Genomic DNA, 25819 nt, shown 5'->3' with positions numbered 1-25819 from the left:
CCGATCTGCTCTGCCTGCTCAGCTGAGCCCCCAGAGGCCCAAGGGGTCTGGTGGGAGGAACATTCCAGAAGGCGGGCAGCATAGCTGCTCAGCACAAGCCCCTTACAGCCAGGCCCTGGCCCAGACCCTCAGGTGGGAGACAGGATGTCACCCCCGCCCCTAGCACCTCACCTGGCCAGGGGGGTGGGGGGAGTGGTAGGGGCTGATGCTTCCGCAGCCCAGGACCCAGCTGTCGGGGTGGCGGAGAAAAGGCCACTGGCAGGAGCCTGCAGTGGGCCAGCCGGAGTCTCTGCTCTGGGGCCACCGGCTGGTGGTGCTTGGTGGTGGCAGAGAGAGGGCGCCACAGAGCCAGTGCCGGACCCTGCAGAGTGAGAACCCTCCCCAGTGGGAGCACAGCGGCCTCCTGGGGAGGCTGTCGCTGTCCCTGTCACCACGAGCCCCGGCGAGGACAGCCGCCCGCAGAGGACACGGGAGGAAGGAGGCACGCACTGCCCGGTGGATCACTGTGTTTTACTCGGTGCGCAGGCCCTCTGGGCACCCAGACTCGTCCCTGTGGCAACAGAACTTTCCAGAACTTTCCATATGCATCCCTGACGCCAGATTCCACACCAAGGTCCCCGGGGAACCTGTGCTGGGCCCGTTCTCACCGGGAGCATTGGCCTGACAGTGAGCTGCGTGCGCACGCACCTCACTGCTCCTAGCAAACCTGGACCGGTCCCCTGGCGTCTTTCCTTGGAAAACAACAGTGCGGTTGAGACACAAGTGTGCGGTGGTGACACGGTCACGGAGAAAGGCCCGGTCGCTGTGGTGCGAGCGCACGCCGAGCCAGTGCGTGTCACACGCAAGGCATTATGAAATATTCTTTGGAGCATGAACAAAAGTGCAAACACAGCCAAGGCAACAGCGCAGATGGGGGAGCTGCAGCCGCCCTTGGGCCACGGGAGCCGATGGGCACGGTGGGGTCGGCGAATCTAGGCAGGCGGCACCTCGGGCCAGCGGGTGTGAGATGGTGAGACCGCCTGCTCGGTGCCCTCTGTGGAGCGGGTCTGCGGACCACAGGCGGGGGAGGAGGGGGCGGGCCCGGCATCAGCGCCTGGAGGTCACCCAGGGCACAGGGGCGACCTCGGCGACTCCCCGTCAACATGCATTAAGGCAACAACTTTATGAGACCCAGTCAGAGCTGGACGTGCAGCCCAGCCAGGTGTGCACACCTGCCCAGAAGCCCAGGACGAGGGCCGCCCTCCGGTCCTCACGTCCTAGTCAGTGTGTCACCCTCGCAAGTGTCCAAGACAAAAGACCACCCAACCCCTCCCAGCCCCACAGATGACTCCAAAGGCTGTCATCTGTGGGCCCTCCCCTCCCCAGGCCTCCCTCCCCCTCTTTACCCTGTGTCCTAAAGCCCCGCCCCCAGCAGAGCAGCCTTCTGGGTCAGCGGGCAGCCCCGCCCCTCAGGGCTCTGCCTGCTCCAGGGGCCACAGTGTCCTGCCCTGGGCTGCCGGCTCTCCCAGGCCCCTGAAAGGAGAGGCGCAGCCCTGATTGCACCACACTGCTTCCCGCAGGAAGCCCTCCTTGGTTGTTTCTACTTTGTCCTTGGTGGGGGCCCAAGTGGAGGCTGCCCCTGGGGACAGCCACAGAGGCTCCCCGGGCTCTGGAAGCAGCCTTCCTGCCTCACACCCACGTCAGTATATAAGGGGGGCGGCCTGGAGATCACCAAGGCAGGTCTGCGCCACCCCAGAGGGCAGCTGAGGATCATCTGTACATTATTTACAATTCGGGGCGAAAGTGAAATAGATGCGAACACCAGCGTTTCTACAGAGGCCCAGAGCACCAGCAGCAGCGCCTCTGGGCTTCAGAAAGCGTGTGCAATGTCTCGCACAGACTTCTTTCCAAGAACAGCGGGCGGGGACCTGACATATGGTGGCCCCTGAATGTGGGGGCAACAGAGAGGACGACCCCTCTCCCATGTTCACATCTCAAATCCACCGCCAGGGGAGGGGACAGCCTAGTGAGGGGGAGGCGGGTTAATAAGTTAACACACTGGAGACGCGTGACGCTGCCTGGCTGGCGGCAGCTCTGGGCTCAGCCGTGGTGACTGGAGGCAGCTGCCCACCCCCCCCAGAGCAGCCCTCGCAGCATGGGGTCCTGGAGCGGGGCGGGTGGTGTTGCTGAGCAGGCAGCTGTGGCCTCCGGTGGGGACAGGCCGGTGGGCAGGCCGGGAGGGAGCCCTCTGCCACCTGGCTGGTCCCTCCGTCCTCCCAGGTGGCCCAGCATGAGTGTGGCTCATGATTGCACAGGGACAGAGGAGGGAGATGGTAGGCCGATAAAGGGAGAGGGCAGCCTCCTGCTTGGTGGTGATGAGGCCAGGCCACTGACCAAGGGGCCCAGGGAGCCGGCCAGAGCCCCAGCATCACATCCAGACACCCCACAGGTGCTGGGCCCTCCCTGGCCCAGCCCAGGCTGTCCCTGGCCATTGGCCACCCAACCACTCTGGACAGCTACTGCTGTGCCAAGGGGAGGGCAGTGTGAGGCCCTGCATGGCTCCAGGGCACCTTCTGCCACTTCTGCCCAGGGGCCTGGGGTGGCAGAGCCACTGTAGCTCCCCGAGTCCCTGAGTCCTCGTGCCGGAAAGCAGCCAAGAGGCCAAGGGACTGCCCAGTCAGAATGCGATGCGTGTGTGTGTGTGCATGAGGGCATGCATGTGCATGGCTGTGTGCGTATGCACCTGCGCATGTGTGTGAGGCATGCATGCGTGTGCGCATGTGCACTGTGTGAGGTGTATTATGCATGTATGCTTAAGTGGTGTGTGTGTGCATGGGTGTGCCTGTGCAATTTCTGTATGTGTGAGTGTGTGTGTGGTGTGTGTGCCCATGTGTGAGCCTGTGATTGAGCACAGGTGTGGGGTGTCAGCCACACTCCTGTCTTGTCACACGCACACCCAAGACAGTGCACAAGGCTTCTCCGAAGGGGGGCCCCACAGTGGGCGGGCACCGAGGGCACATGTGCTGTCAGCACTGAGCCTGGGGCCCTGAGGAGGTTGTTCCCCACACAGAGCCGTGGCCTGAGCCCCACCTACTGCGTCCTCAGAGACCCCTAGCCAGTGTGGGCTCGCATGGGTGAGGAGACAGCCCAGCTCTCCCTGGACCCAGCGTTCGGGGCAGTCCTACCTGGTGGCCTTAGCTGAGCTCAGCCCTGCACCCATGGGGTCACTGCCTCAGAGGGCGCCAGGTGCCAGGCTTGCTGTCCATCACCCCAAATGCCAGGTGCCCCGCACTGCCTGCTGGGGGCCCACCGCCGCCTTTGGGCTCCCGGCTCAAAGCTGCTGCTCCTCCGGCCAGGTGCCCACAAGAGTGGGGGCCAGGGTGGGGACGGTGTCCTTTCTCTCAAGACACCAGCAGGCCACAGCCAAGGGACCAGCCGCAGAGACTGGCGGGCGGGGCGGGCAGCTCCAGCGGGGACAGAAGAGACAACTTATAGCAAGCTGCCTTTGTCTGATGTCGTGTGGGGACTTGGACAGCTCTTGCCAGTGGTTATACCCTCTTCCAGCCCTGGGTCCGGTCAGGGCACCCGTGGGGACAGGGGAGGCAGCACCCTTGCAAAGGGCAGCAGGAAGTCTGCTCACCACACCCACCTGCCCAGCACCACTGCCCACAAGCAGGTCTCCGTGAACGTGCTGGCCGCAGCCTGCTGACCAGCACCCGGACAGGGCAGAGCACAGAGGACAAGGGGGTGCTCACCCCCCAGATCTCCTGTGGCCGGGAGAGCCTCCAAGGACCCTCTGCCAGAAGCCTGTGGAGCACAGAGGTCCCCATGCTCCTGTGTGTCCTGAGGCCTCGCCCCTCCTCTCCGGCCAAGGCCCTGGACGCAGGGCTGGCTCCCACACAGGACACTCAGAACACAGTGGATGGGCACGGGAGGCAAGAGGCATCCTCCCAGCCGTGCACATGGGCACACCCTCAAGGGGACAGGCCTGTCCCGCACTGGGCACCCTCTCTGGCCCTGCTCCCTGACTCCACACCTCCAGCCTCTGCCAGGGACCTGTCCTCTGCATCACCCACCCTCTCACACCTGGGCCGGCGGTCTACAGAGTGGGCACAGCAGCCTGGGTGCCCCTTGTTGGAAAAGGACTTTCGTTAACCTTCACCGTGAAGACTGAGGCGCCCCCACTGCCCGCCACCGCATCAGGCATGGGCACCGGAGGGTCCCGCCTCGAAACCTCAAGGCCAAGAGTCAGGGAAAAGGGGGTGGGGCCTCATTTCCGGGGCCCCGCCCAGCCCACGTCCCCAAAGGGGCCCTCGCCCGTGGCCGAGCGGGGCGGTGGCCCGCACGGGGTGCAGAGGTCCGAGTCCGTGTCCGACTCGCCCTCGGCAATGTAGGGTCTGACTTTGGCACAGGGGGCCACCGCCGCATAGCAGCTGTTGAGGCCGTCCAGGTTCTCCTTGGACTGGGAGATGCTGAAGCCGCTGAAGGAGCGCTCCAGCTCCTCGTGGTCCACGGACGGGATGGAGATGGACGTGTCGCTGTCTCGCAGCGCGCCCTCGTGGGGCCTGCTGGCTGGCGTGTCCTCGTGCCGCAGGAACTCCGTGCTAGCCCGGGTGCCCCCGTTGTAGGCAGACAGCGAGCGCTCGTGGGTGGGCGGTGGCGGGATGCGCACCAGCGGGCCGTGGTCCCCCACGGGAGAGGCACCGTGGCCCTGGCGCGGATGGCCCTGAGGCTGCCACGAAGTAGAGGGTGGGCACTGAGTGGAGGGCACAGCCGGGGGCGCTGAGAAATTCTTGTGGCCAATGGAGCTGGTGGAGCGGATGAGCTTGACGATGCAGCCACTGCGGTCCCCCTGATCGCGGCTGTCCTCGGGGCTGTGGTACGGCGGTGCCGGCTCGGGCTCCTTGGCCCCAAAGTACGCCTCAGTCTCTGAGGGTGGGATCCCCATGCGCTGCGTGTAGATGCTGACCAGGAAGTCCAGCTTCTTCTCCATGGACAGGACCTGCAAGAGGGGCTGCTGGCAGGCTGCTCCCCAAGGTGAGGAGACCCAGCTTTTCCCTGAAGAGGTGGGGGGACCTGGGTTGCTCCCTGCAGAAGTGGGGGCACCCGGGCTGCTCCCTGCAGAGGTGCAGAGGCAGAGGGAGGCAGACCCACCAGCAGCTCAGACTCTGACCCCATTACTGTGTGTGGCCTCAGGGCTTCAGAGCGCTGGACCTGGGTACTCCTGCTCATCTGGCTGCCCCCTGCCACCGTGGGCCCACCCATCAGAGCAATCACCACAGAGGGACGCATGGCTCTCCTCCCTACACGGCAGGAGCAGAGCCTGGTGGGAGTCCTTGTGTGTGTCCACACGAAAGGGCTCTGGGGATGAGGCCCAGGTGACAGAGTCCACCCACAGGCCCCGGGACGTGGTGTCGCTCAGTGGCCCCCACCCAGACAAGGGGAGGGGCATAAATGGTGCTCCTGGTCCTGAGGGCCTGTGGCCAAAGAAGGGAACATACCCTAGACTGGGGATGGGCTCAGGGGGCATGCAGTACCCTAAGCTGTGATGGGCCCAGGTCCCTGGAAGCTCGAGGACCCCTCCCACAGCGTCCACCCTAGGCTGACACCACGGCGGCTCTCCAGGCTCCGCCCACCTGCTTCTCCACCTTGCCCAGCCGGCCCATCATGCTGGGGTCCTCCGGCAGCTCTGCTTCGGCCGGGCCCTTGGTGCGGTCCTTGTCTGTCATCGCCGGGCCCCGCCCCACAATCTGGTCCACTCTGCCAGGAAGAGACCCCGCCCCACAGCACGAGTTCAAGTGGTTGTGGTGGCCCATGACCCTCTCTTCCTGGGCTAGGCCACAGCCTCCAGATCCAGGTTCCAGGCCACACCCAGAGCTGACTGGGGGGCAGCAGGTGCCAGGACAGATGGATACCGAGCACCTGTTCTCGCCTGGTTCTGGACTCCCAGGCCTGTTCCCTGCCCACCCCATCCCAGTGGGCCGGCACATTGGTGAGGAGGCACAGGAAGGTACTGGGGCCGTTCACCCCTCAGCTCGGCCCCCTGTGCTCTGTCCACCCCGGCACTGCCCCGCCTGAGCTTCCATCCTTCCTAATGTGCCACGGAGCCCTCTGCCCAGCCAGTCCGATGGGGACAGTTAAACGTCTACAGGGGGAACAACAAGGCAGGGAGGCGGGGACAGTGAGCTGGGGCTCCATGCACCAGGACAGGGAGCTGGGACACAGACCAGCACGGAAACTGCCCACCACAATCAGAGAGGGGGTCTTTGTGTGCTTGCATGTGCGCATGTGTGCGCATGTGTGCATGCACAGTGTACATTGTGTGTCTATATGTGCATGTGTTTTGTGTGTATTGTGCATTTGTGTGCACTATGTATGTGTACATGTGTGCATGCATTGTGTCCACTGTGTGCACATGTGTGTCTCGTGTGTGCCTGTGTACGGGTGAGTACGTGAGGGACTGAGCTTATCTCAAACAGGCCTTAGGCCATGAATGCCACAGGCGGAGAAGGCGCTTCCTTCAGGGAGGGCTTCTGTTTCCCACGCTGAGCAGGAAGGGCTCAGAGGGGGCCTTTGAATGGCGAGCGTGTGGACGCCACTCAGCATCAAGGGCCTCGCTGTCTGCAAGCCCTGGGGCAGCTGCTGCGAAACTGCCCGGCAAACAGCACTTGAGCCGGGATGCAGACGAGCCGGACAGCGACCCAGGCCAAGGCCCGCAGCCCCTGCCTCATCTCGGGCCTGGAGCCCCCAGCACAAAGCCCACTTCTCAAGTTTGGGGTGCAGGGACCTTGTGAGATGGCTGGGGCCACAGCTGGGCTTCCTTCCTGACCACAGGACCACCCTGTCTGCCACTGATGGGGGCACTTGGGGTGATTTTCTCTCTGTTGCAGGAAGCAGAAGGTTCAGGCTTGCGTCTGCCACGGTGCAGCCTCCGCATGCTCTCACAGGCTTCATGCTGGACGCATGCACCCAAGGACCAGCAGCGGGGGAGGGCGGTGGGGACCCTGGGCTCCAAGCACATGCCCGTGGAAATGGACAAGGAGAAGGGGCTCGTGGTGTTGCCACATGTGCATACAGGCCAGGCCCGGCTCAGCGCCTTCACCCCTGCCACATGATGACCACCCGCCTGGCCGGTCCCCTGGGAGTCTTGGCCGTGGGCTCGGCCTGTTGCTGGGGCTGAGGGAGGGTCCTCTGAGGATCCTGTGCACCCTGCCCCTGGGCCTCAGGCTGAGGAGGTGGCTTAACCCCTGAGCCCCCACATGCCAAGACTGTCCTCCTGCCCCTCCTCTGCATGGCTGAGCGCTCGGACTATGTCCCGGGAGGCCTGGCGCTCCGAAGGCAGCAGGGCTTTCCCAGCTCTGGGCTCTCAACCTCCAGCTCCGCCCCTGCAGCAACTCCCAGGATGGCTTGGGTCTCAGGTACCACATCCTTGGGGCTGGGGGACATGGTAGAGTGGGGAACCCAGAAAGTATTGTCTGGGGCTGCCCTGGGTCAGGCCGACTCCCCTGAGAATGCCAGGTGGAGATGTCTGACACGCTGACCCTGGCCCCCAGGTGCCCTGGGCCCCTCTGCTCCCCAGCTGTCAGCACCGCCGGGGGCATCTCTCCTTACCCTCACGTCCCTGCTCTGGGACCCCACTCTTCCTGACTGACCAGGCCTGCCGGAGAAGGTGAACGGGCCACAGCCTCCTCTGCAGGGTCCCAGGGGTGCCGGAGGGCTCCACCGTCTGCATTTGTTCCTAAAGGATCTGCCTGTGCTAACTCGCCGTCCATTCTGCCCATCAGCTGACGTCCTCCTCGTAATGCTACCATGATGCTGACCCATGTTTATCCACAGGTTCAAGGCAAGAGAAGTGATGGGACTTGTTCAGATCCTCACAGGTCAACCCCGCAGGTGTGCGGGTGCTGGGGTCTGAGTTGCACCGGGGGCTGGGTGGCAAGGACACCATGGTCCCCGGAGCCCTGAAGGTCCTCCCTGCACATCTGGGCACCCTAATCCTGGCCTCTGCCTCTGCCCAGGGAGCCCTGCCCCAGGAGGACGGCACACAGGGTGTCCTTGGAAAGCTTCCCCAGGGCCCTGCCGAGAGGAGCAGCCCCAACACAGCCCACCCGGGCTCTGCAGAGGAATGCCTGCTCCCGGGTCTGGCTGGTCAGTGACAGAGAAACGTCCCCTCCACCCCTCGGAAGAGCAGTGCGGGTCTGCCGTCATGTGGCCTGGAGCGAGGGGGCTGGCCATTCCACAGACACAGGCAGGAGAGGCTGGCGTCCTGACCTAGGCGAGTACTGGGGTGACTCTCTCGGAGGGGCCGTGGGTCCTTTGGTGGGGTACTTCTTGTGCCGGGGAGTTGAAGGGGGTGGGGGGCCCACAATCATATCTATCCTGGCGAGTAAACAAGAGAAGAGACACCAGCAAACACGTTGTGAGCACCGCGAGGGCCGGCTGGGCTTGCTGAGACAGGAGAACCGGCCGAAGCAGCAGGCCTCTCACAACTACGTCCACTTGCAACAACACAGTGGGCGCCACGCTCACTTGATGCTCCCCTTTCAGGCGAGCACGGCCCTGCGCTGCGTCTCGCCGTGCCCAGCCTGCCGGCGGGCACGCACATGTGCAGGGCGAAGGCCAGCGGCCCCGCGCCAGAGAGCCAGCTTTCACAACACTCGGACTGCTGGCCAGTGACCACGCCCGGCTCCTTGGGGAGCACTTCATTTTCCCACAGAAAGGGAAGGAAAGGGGAGCTCAGGACAGAAGGACCTGGGAGCACCACAGCTGCAGCGAGGGAGACACAGCAGGCAGACTGTTCTCTCACACGCACACCAATTGCTCACACGCACACACATGCACATGCACGCATGTTGCGCTCACACATAACACTCACACATGTTGCTCACATGCACACACTCACACAGACACACATGCACACACAAATTGCTCATGTGCACACATGCACACATGTCTGCTTATGTGTACACAGACAGGTTCACACACTCATATGTACACTCACAGCCTGCTTATGCACACACAGGCATACGTAGTCATATGCACACTACACATGTCTGTTTACAAACACAGGCAGACTCACACACTCATATACACTCACACAATCTGCTTGTGCACACTCAGTCATATGCATAATCACACGTGTTGCCCACACATGCACACCTGACATGCTTGCACACACTCACATGTGTTTTCACTCACATGCTCACACATTTCCCTCCATGTGCACAATTACACACACATTTGCTCACACTCACAACACAGGTTTAGTCGATGCTCTGGGAGGACTGGCCTCTTGGCCTGAGTCCAGGCAGAGGGAGGCGTCACTCCCTGACCTCTGCCCACAGGAGCCGGTTAAGGCCCAGCGAGACCCACCCCTGGCATCCAGGCGCAGGACAGGGGAGGCCCCCCAGAGCGGCATGCACCGACTTTCCAGAATGAGGACTTCATCCCTTCCCAGGGGCTAGGAGCTGGGCTGCCCTCCAGGACTTTCCCCCGACCACTCAGACCCTCCCAGCTGGGGCCCAGGCTTCCCCGGTGGGACAGCCTTGTTTGAGGAGCCATGGTGGGGGGTGCGGGGCGGGGGGGGGGCTGGGCAGGGGCTCTGACAGGCGGGAGCATGTGACCCACCTCAGGCGACACCCACAACAATAGCTGTGACCTGTTCACAAACACCACAAACACATGCGTGTGCACAGATCATTTATATGTGGAGGGTGGGTGCCTGTGAGCACACCTGTACTGGCAGTGCATTTGTGTGTGTAATTATGTGGTACATGCATGTGGTACCAGGCTAACAGCATGTATGTGTGTACATGTGTACTACCATGTGTGTGCATGTGGTGGTGGACATGGGCCTTTGTGTGCACTGTGTGCACATCTGTGTTGTGTGTGCCTCGGGCCCTTGCTCATGCCTGTATACATGTATGTACAGGTACCTTTTAGGGTGAGCAAGCCAGTTCTCACACACGTGGGCTTGGAGATAGCAGTGTGTGCCCTGCCATTGTACACCGCAGACACGCACCCCAGCCCCACTTACTGCCCAGGAGGTGAGAAGCCCCATGAGGTGGGGCAGGGGGACAAGGCCCTCTGTCCTGGCAGAAGAGGTGCCAAGGTGCATAAGTGACACTGGATGGGTCTGTGCATGCCCACAGCTTCACCTCTCAACACACACGCACGTGTGCACATGATGACACACGGCACACTGGACACACACATGCACACACATGCATGCACCCATACACATGCACACAGAGACCTATACCGTGCACCCACACACATGTGCATTCACACATGCATGCTTCCCATCACAGAGCAGGAAGGAGGGAAGCAAAAGGAGAGACAAGAGAGGCGTTAAAAACAAGCATGAAGGAAAGTCTGTGTGGGGCGAGAGGAAGGGCCCAGAGGTGGCAGCAAGCAGGTCTGGCCACTGTGCCCACCTCAGCCCTGCCCCCTGCCCCGCTTGGCGGAGAGCACAGCAGCCCTCCACTGGACCCGCCTCCCCACCTCACGGCGTGTCAGCCTGGCCCAGGAGGGCCGGCCTCCGCACCCAGGGCTCAGGGGCGGCTCTTGCCTGGACTGCAGGTTTTTGATGCGGGACAGCATGTCCAGGTGGCCGGCCGAGTACTGCTCGATCACGTCCATCACGTCATAGGGCCGCAAGCTCTCCTTGAACTTCCGCTTGGACACCAGGAACCTCATGACACTGAGGGTTGGGCAGGGCCGTGAGCCCAGGGCAGAGGCCACCTCGGGACACTCTCCAAGCAGGGCCAGCCCCAGAGTCCACTTCCTGGCCCCGCCCCCAGCATCTCTGAGAATGTGCACTGGAAAACTTGTCCCTATTATCTGGGCCACCCACCCACCAAAGACACCAGCCGCTCCTGGTCCCAGCTGTTCAGCAGACCCGCATCCACCCGAGAACCCCCCTGGGCAGCTCCTGGCTGTTCACTAACACCCTCAGGTGATGGGCAAGGGAACCCCATGACACTAGGGGTCTTCTGAGCCACAAGGAGCTGGGACTAAGGGGTGTCGGCCAGTGTCCCCCCCCCCCCCCCCGAGCGTGTGCCCTCACACAAGCCCCCCAAAGCCCTGCATTCCAGGGACAGTGACTGCCCTTCAGGACCCTGTGAGGGGGGGCGTCCTCACCCCAGACACCCAGGGTCACTCACCATACGGCCCGGATGCTGACTTTGAGGCCTGGGGTCAGGTCCTCTGTCACAAACTCGCAGTTACAGCTCTTGTTGTCATCCACGATGTCCTCCCCGGGGAGACTTGCTTCTGGGTGGAAGGGGACATGGCCCATGAGGAGACGAGTCCCTTGGTGCCATGGCGCCCTTCGTCAGGGAACCCCTCAGGCACCCCGTCGGGCCCACATGCTCTAGATTCCACCTGTTCTTTCTCAGCGGCTTTGCTGGCCTTGGCCTGCGGGGGTGCGACGTGAGGATTGCAGGGGCACCACTGTGAGTGGACGGACGGAGGGCCAGAGTGGGGCGAGTCCACACCCAGTAGCGGTGGAGCACCGCTCAGCATGAAAAGGAACGTGCACCATGGAGGAGCCCAGAGAGCACCCCATGAACTCAGCCGGGCACCCAACACAGAGGCCGCGCGGCCCGCCTGCGCGACATGTCCAGGACACTTCCCGAGAGGAAAGCCACTGGCGTGGCCAGGGGCTGGGGAGGCTGCTAAGGGGGCTCCTTTGGGGAGATGAAATGTCCTGGAGCTAGAGAGTAGACGTGTCAAATGCCCCTGAACGGTTCACTTTAAAATGGCTAATTTTATGGGACGTGAATTTCACCTCAATAAAGGAAGCAATGGATGAAGTGGGCCTGCACTTGGGGGTGAGCCCTGGAAGCAGCTGGGCCACAGCGGTGGCCGACCTGACCCACCTTCCGAGTTCTGCCGAGACGCGGCGCCCTTGACCCGGAAGGCCTGCCGCGCGCGGCTGCGGTCCCCGAAGCTCCAGCTCTTGGGTACCTTGCTCGGACTGTCCTCCAGGCTCTGGTCGGCGCTGGGCGACCGCCTGACGGGCTGGGCTTGTGGGGACCCCTTCCCCTTGGCAGCCACACCTCGGGGGCTGGAGAAGACACGGTCTTTCAAACTGACCTTCTGACTGCTCCCAGGAGGACAGACACACAGAAAGAGAGCAGAAGGTGTCACTCTGGACAGCACACTGGCACCCGTCAGCTGCTCTTAGCCAATATCCTCCCACATGGCGAGCAGCTGCAGCCCAGCCCCAGAGAAATGCCCGCTGGGCCGCTGCCCTGACCTGGAGCCCGGGGGTCGGAGGTCAGCAGGTCAATTCCACCATGGGGTCCTGGGCTGGCTCAGGGGCTGGACAGGGGACTCGTACATCACTTTGCCTACCACCAAAAGGGGCCCAGCCCTGTCCACACTGTCCAGCCAGGCCTCCCTCTCCACGGTGACACCCACAGCAGGACGAGCCCCCGAATGCCCAGCACCAGCGGCTTCTCCCTGGGCATCACTGTGGGCACCCGACCACCGAGGCTCCCTGTCTCCCCTCCACACTCTGCACTGCCCCAGAGTCAGGAGGGGTGAGCTCCGCAGCCCGGGGAGCAGGGTGAGGGCATGGCACAAGAAGCATCCTGGGGGGTCCCTGTCCACCTCCCCTCTGCCCGGGGCCGCCCAGGCTCCACCCCCACCCCCAGGGCGCATGGGAGCTGACGGTCCGCTCCTGGAGGATAGAGTGGGTGGGCATGCTCTGCGGCCACTTGGCTGTTCTGAGCCCTGGCAGGGAGGGGTGGCCAGGGCCGGCCGGCCACAGCCCCGCGGGCCTCCCTGTCCACACGTCTAGTAACTGTGGAGATGGGTCTGACACTGAGTGTGCCTGGCTCCCATACCCTCTGGGCAGCAGCCAGGAGTCGGGCGGCCACTGGGCAGTCCCCTCATGTGCTCGAGAAGACAGCAGGCTCTGTGAACTGGGCCCCTTGCTGCCCCTGCTGGCTTATGACAAACCTGCCCAGGGGTTCCTGTGGGAACTGCCACACCTGCTAACCTCAGACATCGCCAGCCCCCCGTGCTACCCTGGGTAGCCACCTCCCTCGGCCCCAACAGAACACACAGCCTGGACACACCGTCTGGCGGCACAGTGATGACCGGCCATGGAGAGGCAGCCCACCACCCGCCCACCTGGCCTGGCTGGCACCCTCCTTGCCTCAGCCCGCAACCGTGCACTAGGTCAGGGGCTCTGCAGAACAGAACTGCGCAGATGGCCCCAAGGTGTGGAGCCCACTGTGGGCAGCCCGCCCCGCCCCCCGAGCCCCCTGCGAGCACAAGGCCAGGCGTCAGCTTGCTCAGGACACTGGCCCCCAGCTGGCGACCACTGAGGGCAGGCAAGGCCTGAATGGGCAGGTGGGGACTGAGGCAGCATGGGGCCTCTGGACAAATGACCTCTTCTGTGTTCCTGTCCCAACAAAGGCCACCAGCTGGTCCAGGGAGACCCTGAGCAGTGTGGCCCCGCCCAGCCAGGAGAGCTGGGGACCCTGGCGGGACCTACGGCCCAGGCAGCACACAGGGGCCCAGGAACTCAGCCCCACGAGGACGGAGCCACAGGAAGGAGCCTCCCCTGGCCCCGCCTGGCCCCACCGTGCACCTGCTTAGACCAGGAAGGGTCCCCTGCTGGAAGGTGTCACAGGGTGGACACCGGGACCTCCATAGTCGTTGAGGCTCAGTGCCCCCAGCCACTTGCATCCCACCCCAGCCACCCGGACCTGCCCCAACTCCAGATGCCCAAACGCCGGTCCTCCCTCCCTCACCTCGCAAGCCAAGGACAGAGTCAGCCCACTGGAGGGGCTGAGGCTCTGGCTCTTACATAGGGCTGGGGGCACATTCAGGAGGGCCTGGGAGAGAACACCGAGGCCCAGCTCCCCTCCCTGCCCGCCACGCCCAGGGCGAAATTCTCAATATGTGGGGCCAGTTGCAAATTGGGATGGGGCGGGTAAGAGGTCTGCACAGTGGGCCATTCAGTGGTGGGAGAGCTGCCGGGCATGGCTGGGCCCCAATGCCCAGGATGAAATGACATTCCTGAGGCTTGTGCACAGCAGGACTACACCTGGCCTGGCCTCCTGGCCCTTCTATCCCCACGCTGCCTGACCACAGTCCCTGACCTGAGGGAGCAGCCTGTGGCTAGATGCACCATGGACACAGCTCCGGGCAAGCAGGACCGCCTCTGCCCAGCCCAGATCTCTCACAAGTCATCCCACAAGCACTCACTTCCGTGAACACACAGGCAGCATGGACAGGTAGGGGGACCCTCTGAGCCCCCTCAGGGTGGAGAAGGATTTGGAGCATGCACGGATGCAGAGGTGCAGAGGTGCAAGCATGCGGCCGCCTGGGGCCCTGATCCTGCTGCACGGCCCCTCCCGACGCCTGCCCCTCGGCACTGACCACATGCACAGGACAAATGAGTAGCTGCCCACATTGCAGGGCTGCCCCGGTCAGGGTGGGAGGCGGGCAGGAGGGAGACGGGTGGGTGCACTCTGAGCAAGCAGAAAGACAGACAGTCCTGCACCCACCACTGACAGCGGACAGAGGAGCACACGGTGCAGTGGAGGTGCTCATGGTGTCACGGGGTGCGCCTCTCCGCTGGCCCGTTCCAGTCAGCCCTCAACCAGGCCTGTATGTGGGAAGGGGAGCTGGGGGCCTCTGGCTTTCTGGTGTTTGGTGTGTGAGCACCACGGGAGCCGGCACACACAGGACGGAGCTGCCTCGCAGGCAGCGAGGGGGCGGATGAGGGGGAGCTGACCCAGGTGCCTAGTAGAGGTGCTAGACTGGCCCTGGAGAGAGGCTTCTGGAGCAGTCAGGGTCCCAGGGCCAGCGCCCTTTCTGGGTCCTCAAGCCCCTGGCCGGCCCCTCCTGCTGGGAGCAGGGCTCCTTTGCTTAAGGAGAAAGAGTTTGGGAATCAGAGGGCGCCTAGCGCTGCCCCACACGGGCTGTGGGCCTAGCTGCCAATCAGAATTGGGGGAGCCGGGGCCTCTCCGGCTCATCTAGAACTTCTAATAAGCTGTGTTCGGAGCGGAAGAGCCGTGCAGCAGGGCGTCCGTGCCATGCGTCCGTGGTACCTAGAGTGTCCAGGGCAGCAGCCACACAGGCCCTCTCTGCACGTTCTGCCTTTACTGGAAATGAGGAGAGCACAGTTAGTCCCCTGGCAGGGAGCCCGGGCTGGCGAGTGGGCAGGTAAACTGAGGCACCGTGACCACCCCTGGCGTAGCTCTGGGCTCAGGGTCCACCAGCCACAGAGCGTGTGTCTGAGCAAGGACCTTGCGGAGGCTGCACATCATGTACTCCGCCGGCCTGGGAAAGAAGCAGTCCCCGGTTTGGGGAGAAAAAACAAAATTCCCTGTGTTTCCCTCCCAAAATGCCTTTTCCTTCTAGAGTCAGAGCTTGGGGTCACGTCTTTTTAAAAGATGTATTATTTTTTGCTACATTCATGCGAATAAAAAAAATAATACATGGGCTAAGACTTTGCAAGAGGCTGGCACTAGATGGACAGGATTCTGGAAAGCACATGTTTGGGGAGGAAAACATGCAGTTTGGTTTCACAAACCAATCGTAAGGTTTGGCTGAGCCAAGCCAGCTGCCCAGTTAGGGGCTCAGGAGGGAGGGGGTTGGGGGCCAAAGTCGGTGAACCTGCCAGGCCGGGGAGGGGGTGCCTGGGGGTGTCCTCCAACGGTCAGCACCCTAGGACCTCCCGAGAGGGGACTTATCTCTGCACCAGAACACGCAAGAAACAAGAACTACAAGAAATCCTTGGCTTTCCTGGGGCCTCTCCCTCTTTCTCCACCTTCGAAGCTGTTGCTCCTGAGACAGCAGTTCTCAAACTGTGCACCTGAGGAACCCAGACACACCTGCTGGCCTCAGCTCCCGGAGGAGGGCTCAGCATCCACACACATTCGTTGAAACATCGGTGGCACCTGCTGGTGTCCAGACACCTCTCTCCCCTCCCACATAAAGGAACCACGTGACGACCTCTGAGCCAGCCAGCCCAGGGTCCTCGAAGCCCTCCCCTGGTCCTCCATGCTCCCCCAAGAAGAACCTGTGCCCCTCGAGCCTCCTCCTGTGGGACCTGTCCTGTCATTTGGGTGAAGAACAGGACCTGCCAGGCGACTTAGTCCCGGTGGGAGGGAGCTGGGGCCCAGCTGCCCGGCAAGTGGTCTCACATGGGGCAAACCTCCCTGTGCCTCAGTATTCCCAGGACCCAGACCCCCACCTGGCAGCTCTGGCTGCTCACAGACGCCCCTCAAATTTGGGGCAAACATTCTCTCCCGGGCCCCTCCATGTCAGCCACAAGTCCACCAGAGCCTGCTGTGCCCCCGGGGTCTCAGGCCTGCACATGCAGCTCCGCCTTCAGGCTGCCCCTGGGAAAGAGAGCGATGCGGGGCTCAGCTCCCAGCCTGTGAAGGGTCCCGGTTTGCTGCTGCGAACCTCCCACTCAGTCGCCTGCCCTGGAAGCATTTCCCAGGGCCCCGCAGCCCCCCGCACGACGGCTCCCACTGTGGTCTGACGGCCGCCCCACACCCGGCTCCAGAGCACTGGGGGCAGGGCCGGCCGCTCACTGTATTCATGTCAGTGGGAACCTAAACAGCCACACGTGGCCGTGGCTCCTGTGTGGGGCAGTGCAGCCTCAGAGCCTGACGGAGCTGAGGACCGTGGGCTACTGGCACCCCGACCCTGAGCCTGGGGTGTCAAGGACTCCGGACTCTGCCTGTCCCCTCTGGGCTCCAGGCTGGCACTGGTGTTCCCGCCTCCTTCAGCCAACCCGAGCGTCACCTGTCTTAGAGCTTCGGCTTCAAGCCCAGGGAGGCCAGGCCCAGGAGGGAGAAGACCCATTACAGACACTCACCAAGACCGACTGGACAGACACGCCTGTGACAAGGAGGGACGCACATGGACAAGGGCAAAGCGGTGGGAGCAGGGGGCTCCTCCAGGGACAGAGTGGGGGCGGGGCAGTCAGAAATGGGAAGGGTCAGGGACACACCCAGAGCAGCACAGCCCGAGACCCCTGGCTGCCCCGGCCCCCAGCTCCAGCCCTAGTGCAGATGGCCTTGGTCTGACGCCGCCACAGCCGTGGTGTGTGCCCACCATGAGCCCGGCTCACGGGAGCTGAGCAAGGGTCCTTGCGTCCACCCATCCACCTGCACTTACGGAACAGGACCGCTCCGGCAGCCCACGGACACCCTGGGGACAAGTGCAGTGCAGAACGATTTCCTACACACCTACCATGGTGCTAAAAAGGGGGTGGCTGCCCCAGGGGAGGGCAGAAATGCGCTCACCATTACCTGGCCGATAGGTGTGCCTCTCAGGTGAGGCAAAGTCCTTGGTTCCCAGGAGGAGGCGGGGCCAGGCTGGCCCTGGGGGAAGCTGCTGGGCCAGGGGCAGGCAGGGACACAGGACACACGGGGAGGACGGAGGACTGGTGAGGGGCAGGGAGCATAGCACAGAGCCCGAGGCGCCCGTGTGTCCTCACCTTGAGTCCTGCTTTCAGGGCCAGCACCTCATCCCCAAAGACAGAGCGCACGTGAAAGGGCCCAAGAAAGGCAGTGCCATGATTAAAGGCACTTGGGGGCGAGATTTCCAGATTGGGGAAGGGGAGGGCAGGGGAGGAGAGAGAGAGAGAGAGGCTGAGACCAGAGTTGCCGGAGGGGAGAACAGCCGGGGCCATGAGCGCAGGGAGCCCACCGGAGCGCCTCAGGCCACGGGGGCTCTCGCAGACAATGGGCAGAGGACAGGTGGGCACGCCCCGGAGGCTGCCACCCACAGGTGCCCAGGAGGCACAGACCAGCCCCCACCACCCCTGGGCTAAACCAACTCCTGTCCAAAAGCGTTTCCTCAGCCTCTTTGAGGGGTCCCTTCGCTTCTGCCCTTTTGGGCAGTTCAGGACAGAAGCACGGCCCCTTCCAGTTCCAGGCACCGGCCAGCATTCCCTGCTTGGGGCCCAGGGATGGAGCAGCATGCCCTCCAGGGCTGGAGAGGGTGGGCTCAGCCGATTCCGTCTACCCCACCAGAGCAGCCAGCTGAGCCGCCTGTGGTCCCAGAGGGCACCGCGTGGGGAGCAGCAGGAGGGTGGTGCCTTTGGCCCCCAGCGGGGGACTGGCCTCCCTCTGCAGTGAGTGGATGGGGCCTGGGGAACCCCCAGGCTGCAGCTCACGACGTGAAGCTGTGGTATGGCCTGAATTCTCTGCTGCCACGAGGGAGACACTGGGCCACACCCTGGCTCCACCTGCACAGAGGTCACCCACAGAGCCCCTCCTCGGATCTCTAACCTGCTGCCGCAGCAGAATGGGGGGCCTGCTGAGACCCTGTGTGAAGAGGGAACTTCCCATTCTCCCCAGAAACTTTCAGCACACCCGGATCTGCCCCTCGGGCAGTGAAGACCCCTCCTAGAGTGGCCCTGACCCTGACCCCAGGCACTGCCCCTGCTGGGACTGCTCACCTGAGCTGGCCTCCTCCCAGAAACCCCACCTCAGGGGCTCGGCCTGCACTCACAGGGGCACAGGAAACTGGTTTAGGGACCACACCTCCACAGGCAACCACCGCCCAGCAGGGTCCAGACACAGCCCCACAGCTCCCAGCACAGCCCTGGCCCCCCGACACCGCATGCAGACACGGGAGTGGGCACGCACTGACCTGGGGGATGGCTCCGGCTGTGGCTCCTTCCTTCAAACAGAAGCAAGAAGACGGTCAGGAACGACCCCCCCAGGCACACCCCGCCCGCCAGGGACCAGGAGGCCCCCTTGGCACCACCACCCCCTCGCCGCCCTGCCCGCACCCACAGCCACCACTCCTGAGCCCCAGGAGGCAGGGCCTGGGAAAGGGGTCGCCGCTCAGGGGCTCTCGCTTCTCCCCAGAGGCCCCTCTCCACGCCTGCTCCTGCAAGGAGGGCTGGTTGGACCCACGAGTCCTAAATCTCGCCCACAGTCCGCCCGCACGGGCCCTCCCTGAAGCGCGCTTTCCTGCACTGGGTCTCCCTCCCAAGTTACTGTCCGCAATCTGGCTGGCCAACCCCCACGTCTTTGAGGCTGGCGTCTTCACTCAGCAGTTCCTCCCCAGATTCGCCTCTCCTCCCGCATTTAGTGCATTTTGCCACCAGGGACCAGCAGCGGGGGACACAGGCGCAGCTGGAAACCTCGCCGAGGGCCTCGGCCTTGCAGGTTCTGCTGTCCAGCCGGCCCTGCGGCGCCCCAGCCGCTTCCTGCCGCACACGCAGGGCTCCTTCGCACCGCAGTCCCAGCAGCGTGGGACCCACGGCCCCTCCCGTCCCGCTCCCAGCAGCCTTTTCTTCCACACGACCTGGGCTCTTCCCTCGCCCTCTTCACAGCTGTCCCCGAACTGCCTGCCCTGCACCCAGGCGCCAGGCCGCTCGGCACGTGCTGGCCCGCTTCCCGGGACCTGTATGAGCTTCCTGTTTCTTCTGGATCGAGGACCACCAACTGGGGGCTTAAACCACAGAAATCTACACCCCCCCCATTCTGGAGCCAGGTCCAAGCTGGGGAGGGGGTTCCCCTGGACTGCAGGGGCCGTCCTGCCCCTGGCTCCTGGGACTGAGGCTCCAGGGCGCGTCTCCCCCTGCACTCACACGGCCCTTCCCGCTATCCCTTGTGAGGACACACGTGCCTGGATCTAGGGCCTCGCTGACCCAGAGCGACCTCCCACTGAGACCCTTCACTTACTCACACCCACAAGGCTCCCCAACTACCGTCCCCTTCACAGGCTCCAGGGCCCAGACCCGTCTCCGGGGGGCGGGGCAGCACGGACCGTGCAGCTGCTCTGCCCACTCAGAGCTCTTGACATGGGGACCGGGTCCCTCCTCTCCACTCCACACCCACCTCTGTCGAGCACTCGGACATCACCCGGCCCTGTGGCCAGCCGGTGTCTGGCGTGCCCCCCTTCCAGGTCCCTATGGGCAGCAGTGCCCGCAGGAGGACTGCACGCCCACCCCTGCGCCCGAGCTGCAGCCCGCAGCGCCTCGCTGACCTGAACGTGAGTCCGGATTTACTCTTGAGGTTCCGCAGCAGCTCCAGCTGGTTGAGCGGTGGGATCAGTCTGAGGGGAAGAGGGCAGTGAGCCCGCCGCCTGAGCCGGGGACCGCGCCCCAGCTCTCACTTCACACACAGGAGCCCAGGGACAGGGGTGGGGTGGTCGCCAGCAGAAGAAGCCCATCTGCGTGCTCTGGCCACACCTGTCCTGGGGCCTTGGCCCTGGAAGCTGCCAGTGACCAGCATGCATGGCAGAGGGAAGGGAGCAGAGCCCAGGCTGTCATCCACAGAGACTCTGACTCCTGACCGCATGGAGCGGGTCAAGCAGGGCACCGGGCACAGGCAGGGGGTCGTCCCCTCCCGTCCCCTCCCGTCCCCTCCCGTCCCCTCCTGTCCCCTTCCGTCCCCTCCTGTCCCCTTCCCCGCCCCTGAACACCCCAGGGCAGCACAGCCACAAACACAGTACCAACAGCCTAGGCTCCCAGACCCCTCTCTGCCAAGTCAGGGCAAGGTCAGGGTCACTGTGAAGAGGCTGTTTGGACAGGGAGAGGCCTGGACGGCTGGCCCGGCTCTGCTCCAAGCCCCCTCTCCCCAGACCCAGTCACACACACAGACAGCCTCCCCCCACCCCCTCCACCCCTCCTGCTGGCCCCGGGGCAGGTGCAGGCGGACTTCCATACAGGCCTGGCTTCACACCAGAGCGTAAGATCTGTGGACAAGGAGGTTCCTGGGGAGGCCCCAGGCCCCCCAGTTCCACCTGCAGGACGGGCAGGAGCCTCTGGGGCTCAAGTCCCCTCCAACGTCAGGGAGACGTCTTCACCCCACTCTCAGCTCCTCGCCACCTCCTGCCCCCACATTTCCACTCACCCTGTGTGACCCCAGGCCTCTCCCTCCTGACCCAGCCCCCATCACTGTGACACCCCACTCACCCCTCAGCCTGCTGAGTCCCAGTCCCTCCCTGAAACCAGGCTCCAAGACCTGCTCCCAGCTCCAGCCCCAGCCCCAGCCCTCTCCTCAGCCTCCATCCTTCTAGACTCCAGGGGCCCCTGACCGCCCCCCACCCCCACCCCCCGGACTGTGTCTGAGCCTCACCTTGGCGACCTCGCTTGGCGTCATCACACAGGCCTCACCCAGCCCCTCCACGCCCAGCCCCTCCACGCCCGCTCCTCCCCTCCCACGCTTCAGCCTAGGCCTTCAGAGTCCGGTCCCTCAATGTGACGGGCTCCTGTCATTCTCATGCTCACGCATTCAGAAAGGTCGTGGACTCCACTGCACACCTGACTCTGATGGTTGCCCCTTCGTCTCTGGCTTCCCTCTGGCCCTTCCACACTCCCCTCTGTCCAGTCACCCTCCTCCCCCGGGCCTGCCAGTCACTGCCCATCTGCAGGCCCAGCACAGCCAGAAACCTTCAACTCCGGATCTGCCCCTCAGCAGCGAAGACCTGACCCCCAGGCACTGCCCCTGCTGGGACTTCTCGCCTGGTCTGGCCTCCTCCCAGAAACCCCACCTCAGGGGCGTGGCCTGCACTCACAGGGGCACAGGAAACTGGTTTAGGGACCACACCTCCACAGGCAACCACCGCCCAGCAGGGTCCAGACACAGCCCCCCAGCTCCCAGCACAGCCCTGTTCCCTGGCCACAGCCCTGCTTCCTGGCGTGCTGGGACCTGCTGGAGAAGGGGTGGCCCTGGGAGCCCTTTCCCTCCCCCAGGACTGAACACAGGGACAGAGCTGCTCCCCCACTCTCCTCGGCCACGAGCCACGGGCCTGGAGCCGAGAGCCCGGCACGGCCCCACACATGCAGGTCCAAGGTCAGGAACACTCAGAGGGGACGCCATGCCCGGGACACAGCACAGGGGACGGAACACAGGCGGGCAGGGTGTGGGCAGGAACACGCAGGCACCACACGCAGGGCCAGGCACACAGCCGTCATCTCCGAGGGCAGCGGCCGTGGAGGATGGGGGTGCAGTGTGCTGACAGGAGTGGGGACACGCCAGGGTCATCTCCCAGGAGGCACAGCAGCTGGTCTGGGGGTCAGCCAGCTTGAGGGCACCTGGAGCCACCGAGGCCCCGTGGGGAGGGGAGGGGCGCCTCCGCAGACCCTGGAGGATCCGGGCCGGCCAGAAGGGTGATCAGGGAAACGTCCAGGTCCCAGAGTCTGTCAGGATCTCCCCAACTGCCCAGGCAGCCTGGAGCCTCAGGAACCCCGGGTCCCAGACTAGGGAGGACACGGCTCCTGCCACCACCTTCTTCTCAGCGTGAAGCCTCGGGGTCAGCAGTGGAGATGCCGTGGGGGCTCAGGGCCTGCCCATCGTGGAGCCTGGCCCTGCACTGCCCAGCCCGACACCCTTCTCCCCTCTGGGGCTGGCGGGTTAACTTCCTAACAAGGTTCCGCGCCACCAGAGGACGGGGCCCCTGGAGGAGGCGGGACAGCTTCTGCCCAGGACCCTGCTCTGTCCACACGGAGAGGCCGCTCGCGCTGCAGGGCTGTGTGCGCCCAGCACAGTCCCCCCACTCCGCAGGGAAGGAGTGCTGTGTGGGGTGAAATTTCCTGTAGCAGCTCAGCACCCCCAATCTTTTCCTCCCTTCAGGCAGGAGAGCCCCAGTGCAGACGGGGACACAGCGATCCAGTGGACGGGATGGACCGCGGGCCACCTCTCCTCCCAGGGCCTGTGTCTCCCTCTTGTGGCAGCAGGAAGAAGGGGTGTCGAATCTACAGGGAGGGCCCAGGCAGGCCCAGAGGCCAGCTGCCCGGCAGGCCTTGTGTGGAGTGGCCCCAAGAGGGAGGAGGAGTCTCCAGCTCCAGCACATCTGTGCTGTGCACACATAGGCTCATGGGGTGGGGGTGAACGAGGGAGGAACCCCAGTCATGAGACAGGCAAGAAGCAGGACAAGGACCAAGACCTGGACAGACAGATCCAACACAAGAAAGCGGCTGGGGGGGGCGGGGGAGGGGGGGGACCGTTGAGAGAGGGAATGGGGGGAGGCGAGGAAAGTGCACTCCGGGCGGGGACAGAGGGGGACAGGGCAGGGCCCAGCCAGGCCCAGACTGGGCAGGGGTGCAGGGGCGTGGCAGGGCGGCCACTGGCCGGCACACTGGGTGGCCGTGACAGTCACACGGGGGACAGACCACACCACGCTTTCGTCCCATGCATGTCCTACCTGGAGGCCCCGTAGGTTTGAGCTTGCGAGCTTTCAAGTGTTTCACACGCACACAAGGGAGAGAACGGACATTTAAAAAGAACGGGATAAGGAAAAGAAAATGAAAAAACAGTCGAGGAGAGTGGGGGAAACAACAGAACAGAGAAAATTAGCGCACGGTTGTCCGCCCAGCGGGAGGGGCCACAGTGCCTGGAGCTGCAGGGCGGGAGGCGTTCCCCATGGACGTGGGGCGCACGCTCCCAGATGGCAAGTCTCTTCTGAGGCCAGTGGCAGCAGGAACAGCCTCTGTCCTGCCAGGCCCTCCCTGACTTTAGGAACCTCGGGAGGACCCTGCCCAGCCCCTCAGGTGAGGGTTCCATGGGCACAAATCCTGGGGCGGACAAGGGGCATCCTTGGGCTGGGAAGCTTCACTGCAGAGGGCAGAGGGCAGGGCAGCACCCACCCTCCCAAGGGCATGAGGCCTGGGCAGGTACCGGGCAGCCCCCAGCACCTATGACCTCAGACTGACGTCAAAGCAACAGCCCGGCACAGACCAACCCTGGGCAGCCACTCTCATCCAGGCTGCCAGCTGCTCTTGCCTGGAAAGCTCTGCCTGCTGGCCACACGGACTCATGGGCCTGTTGGCAGCGCCCCACCAACCACGCCTAGACAGGGCTTCCAGCCCCTTCCGCCCAACCAGGGGAGCCTGGGACCCCAGGTGCATGTATCTCCCGGTCCTAAAGCCTCGCTGTGGTCAGGGGTCACCCTCCTTGCGGTGCACAGACCCCGGTCCTCTGAAGTGGGGAGCTGCCCCACGGTCCTGTGCTGGGCGTGTGCCGAGCTCTCGGGGGCCGTCCCTGCAGTGCCCACACCATGGACCTGGCGAGGAGGCTAAGTGGGGGGATGGAGGTGGAAAAAAAGCTGTGAGCTATGAAACAAAGCTAAACCAACAGCGAAATAAACCACACACAGAACTCCATTTTGAAAAGCACATAAATTTTAAAGAAAAAAAGAAACAAAAATCAATAAAAATAATGAACATCAAAAAATGGGGCTTCAGAACAGATGGGAAATGGAAGGCCGAGGAGGCGTGATGCACAGGGCGGCGTGGCGGTACCTGTACATGGGCACGGTGACCGTGCGCTCGTAGTACTGCCATGTGGAATGCAGGTCCGTGCGCGACAGGTTGGTGGCGTAGAACCTCCAGGCAGACTGCAGGGGAGACATGACGGGTCAACCACGAGGGCAGGGCCCTCCCACCTGTCTGCCCCGCAGGCCCTGATTCACCTGTAGATTGGAGGGCACGCCTCCCGCCGCAGCTGGCAGGGTCTGGCGGCGGGACTGGGTGCACACCAGCAGGCTGCTCCTTTCCTCAGTCTTACCTGACACCTGGCAGTGTATAGCCTGGTTTCGTGGTCCCCTCCTGCCTCCCCAGTCCTGAAGGGACATACATGGCCTGTGGGACCACAGGAGCTGGGGGACGAGGACCACAGGCCTCCATCCTCCCAGCGTAGTGGCCCACAGACCATGGGGGAGTCAACGTGAGCACAGTGTGGGGTCCTGGCCTGCTGGCTAGCCGCCCTTGCCCTGGCCTGGGTCTCCATCCCCAGCTTGTGTCTGTGTGGTGAAGTAACACAAAATTCCCCACTTCAACCATTCTAAAGTGGACAGCAAAGCAGCATCTGGTTCCATCCTCATCACCTCAGAATCAACCACCCCTCCCCCTTCAGCCATCACCCCTGGACACCTCAGGCTCTGGCACCCCCCGGGCCACACAGTCCTCCTGGGTTCCCAACCAAGGGAAGGGAATCCTAGAACGCATGGCCTCTGGTGCTGGCTTCCTTCACGTAGCGTGTTTGCAAGGCCCATCCACGTGCCTCGTTCTTTTTAAGGCTGAATAAATAATATTCAATGTGATGGGTAACAGCAATTCCGTTTATCCATTCATCTGTTGATGAACACATGGGTTGTTTCCATCTTTGGGCTGTTGTGAATAAGGCTGCTACAAACACTGGTGTGCACATTTCTGAGTAAACACCGTTTTCAATTCCTTTGGGTGTGTACTTAAAAGTGTACGCCAACTTAGCCTCAGTAGGATACAAAACTCTGCTGCTATGCAGTCCCCCTTATGTTGTTACTGTTACAAATTACACCTTTATACATTGTGTGCCCAGAAATGTAGATTAGTGATTATGGCTTTATGCATGTCTTTGAAATCATATAGGAAAAAAATGAATTACAAACCAAAAATTTAATACCGCTCTTCTGTTTGCCTCTGGTTACCTCTCCCAGTGCTCATACGGCCTGGGTTACTGACCAGTCTGAAGGATGCCCTTTAGCGTTTCTTGTAGGCAAGTCTACCAGTGACAAACTCCCTCAGCTCTTGTTTACATGGGAATGTCCATTTCTCCTTCATTTCTGAAGGATAGTTTTGCCAGAAATATGATTCTTGTCTGACAGCATTTTTTTTCAAGACTTTAAATATGTCATCCCACTGCCTGTGGCTTCCATAGTTTCTGATGAGAAATCAGCTGTTAGTCTTACTGAGGATCCTCATTCCTGAAAAGCCACTTCCCTTGCTACCTTCAGATGCTGTCTTTGTCTTTGGGTCTTAGTTTGACCACAGTGTGTCTTTGTTTTATTCCTTGGAGTTCACTGAACTTCTTAGATGTGTCGATTCACATCATTCATGAAATTTGGAAAGTTTTCAACC

The 25819-nt window shown here is 63.0% G+C and overlaps 1 protein-coding gene across 9 annotated transcripts in view; it reads right to left on the bottom strand.

The window, feature by feature from the left end:
* Positions 1-489: 489 nt before the first annotated feature.
* The window catches only part of KCNQ2 (potassium voltage-gated channel subfamily Q member 2), a 45647-nt gene continuing 20317 nt past the window's right edge, over positions 490-25819 (bottom strand). The window contains exons 8-18 of one of the 9 annotated variants that reach the window (XM_070419590.1): positions 24224-24318; positions 23128-23157; positions 19966-20034; positions 18619-18648; positions 15054-15107; positions 11862-12085; positions 11145-11253; positions 10550-10681; positions 8251-8358; positions 5616-5739; positions 490-4981 (exon numbers count right to left, since the gene is read on the bottom strand). In XM_070419590.1, the coding sequence (XP_070275691.1) occupies positions 4250-4981; positions 5616-5739; positions 8251-8358; positions 10550-10681; positions 11145-11253; positions 11862-12085; positions 15054-15107; positions 18619-18648; positions 19966-20034; positions 23128-23157; positions 24224-24318 (1707 nt within the window). In that variant the 3' untranslated portion in view covers positions 490-4249. The remainder of the gene's footprint in view (positions 4982-5615; positions 5740-8250; positions 8359-10549; positions 10682-11144; positions 11254-11861; positions 12086-15053; positions 15108-18618; positions 18649-19965; positions 20035-23127; positions 23158-24223; positions 24319-25819) is intronic. The other 8 variants (XM_070419592.1, XM_070419596.1, XM_070419594.1 and 5 more) reach the window with 8 other exon arrangements.

This window comes from Myotis yumanensis, unplaced genomic scaffold, assembly GCF_028538775.1.
Source record: "Myotis yumanensis isolate MYYU_CA2020_CCGP unplaced genomic scaffold, mMyoYum1.0.hap1 SCAF_7, whole genome shotgun sequence".
Taxonomy (NCBI): Eukaryota; Metazoa; Chordata; class Mammalia; order Chiroptera; family Vespertilionidae; genus Myotis; species Myotis yumanensis.
The sequence above is the reverse complement of the archived record's forward strand: the minus strand, read 5'-3'. Positions and strand labels throughout refer to the sequence as shown.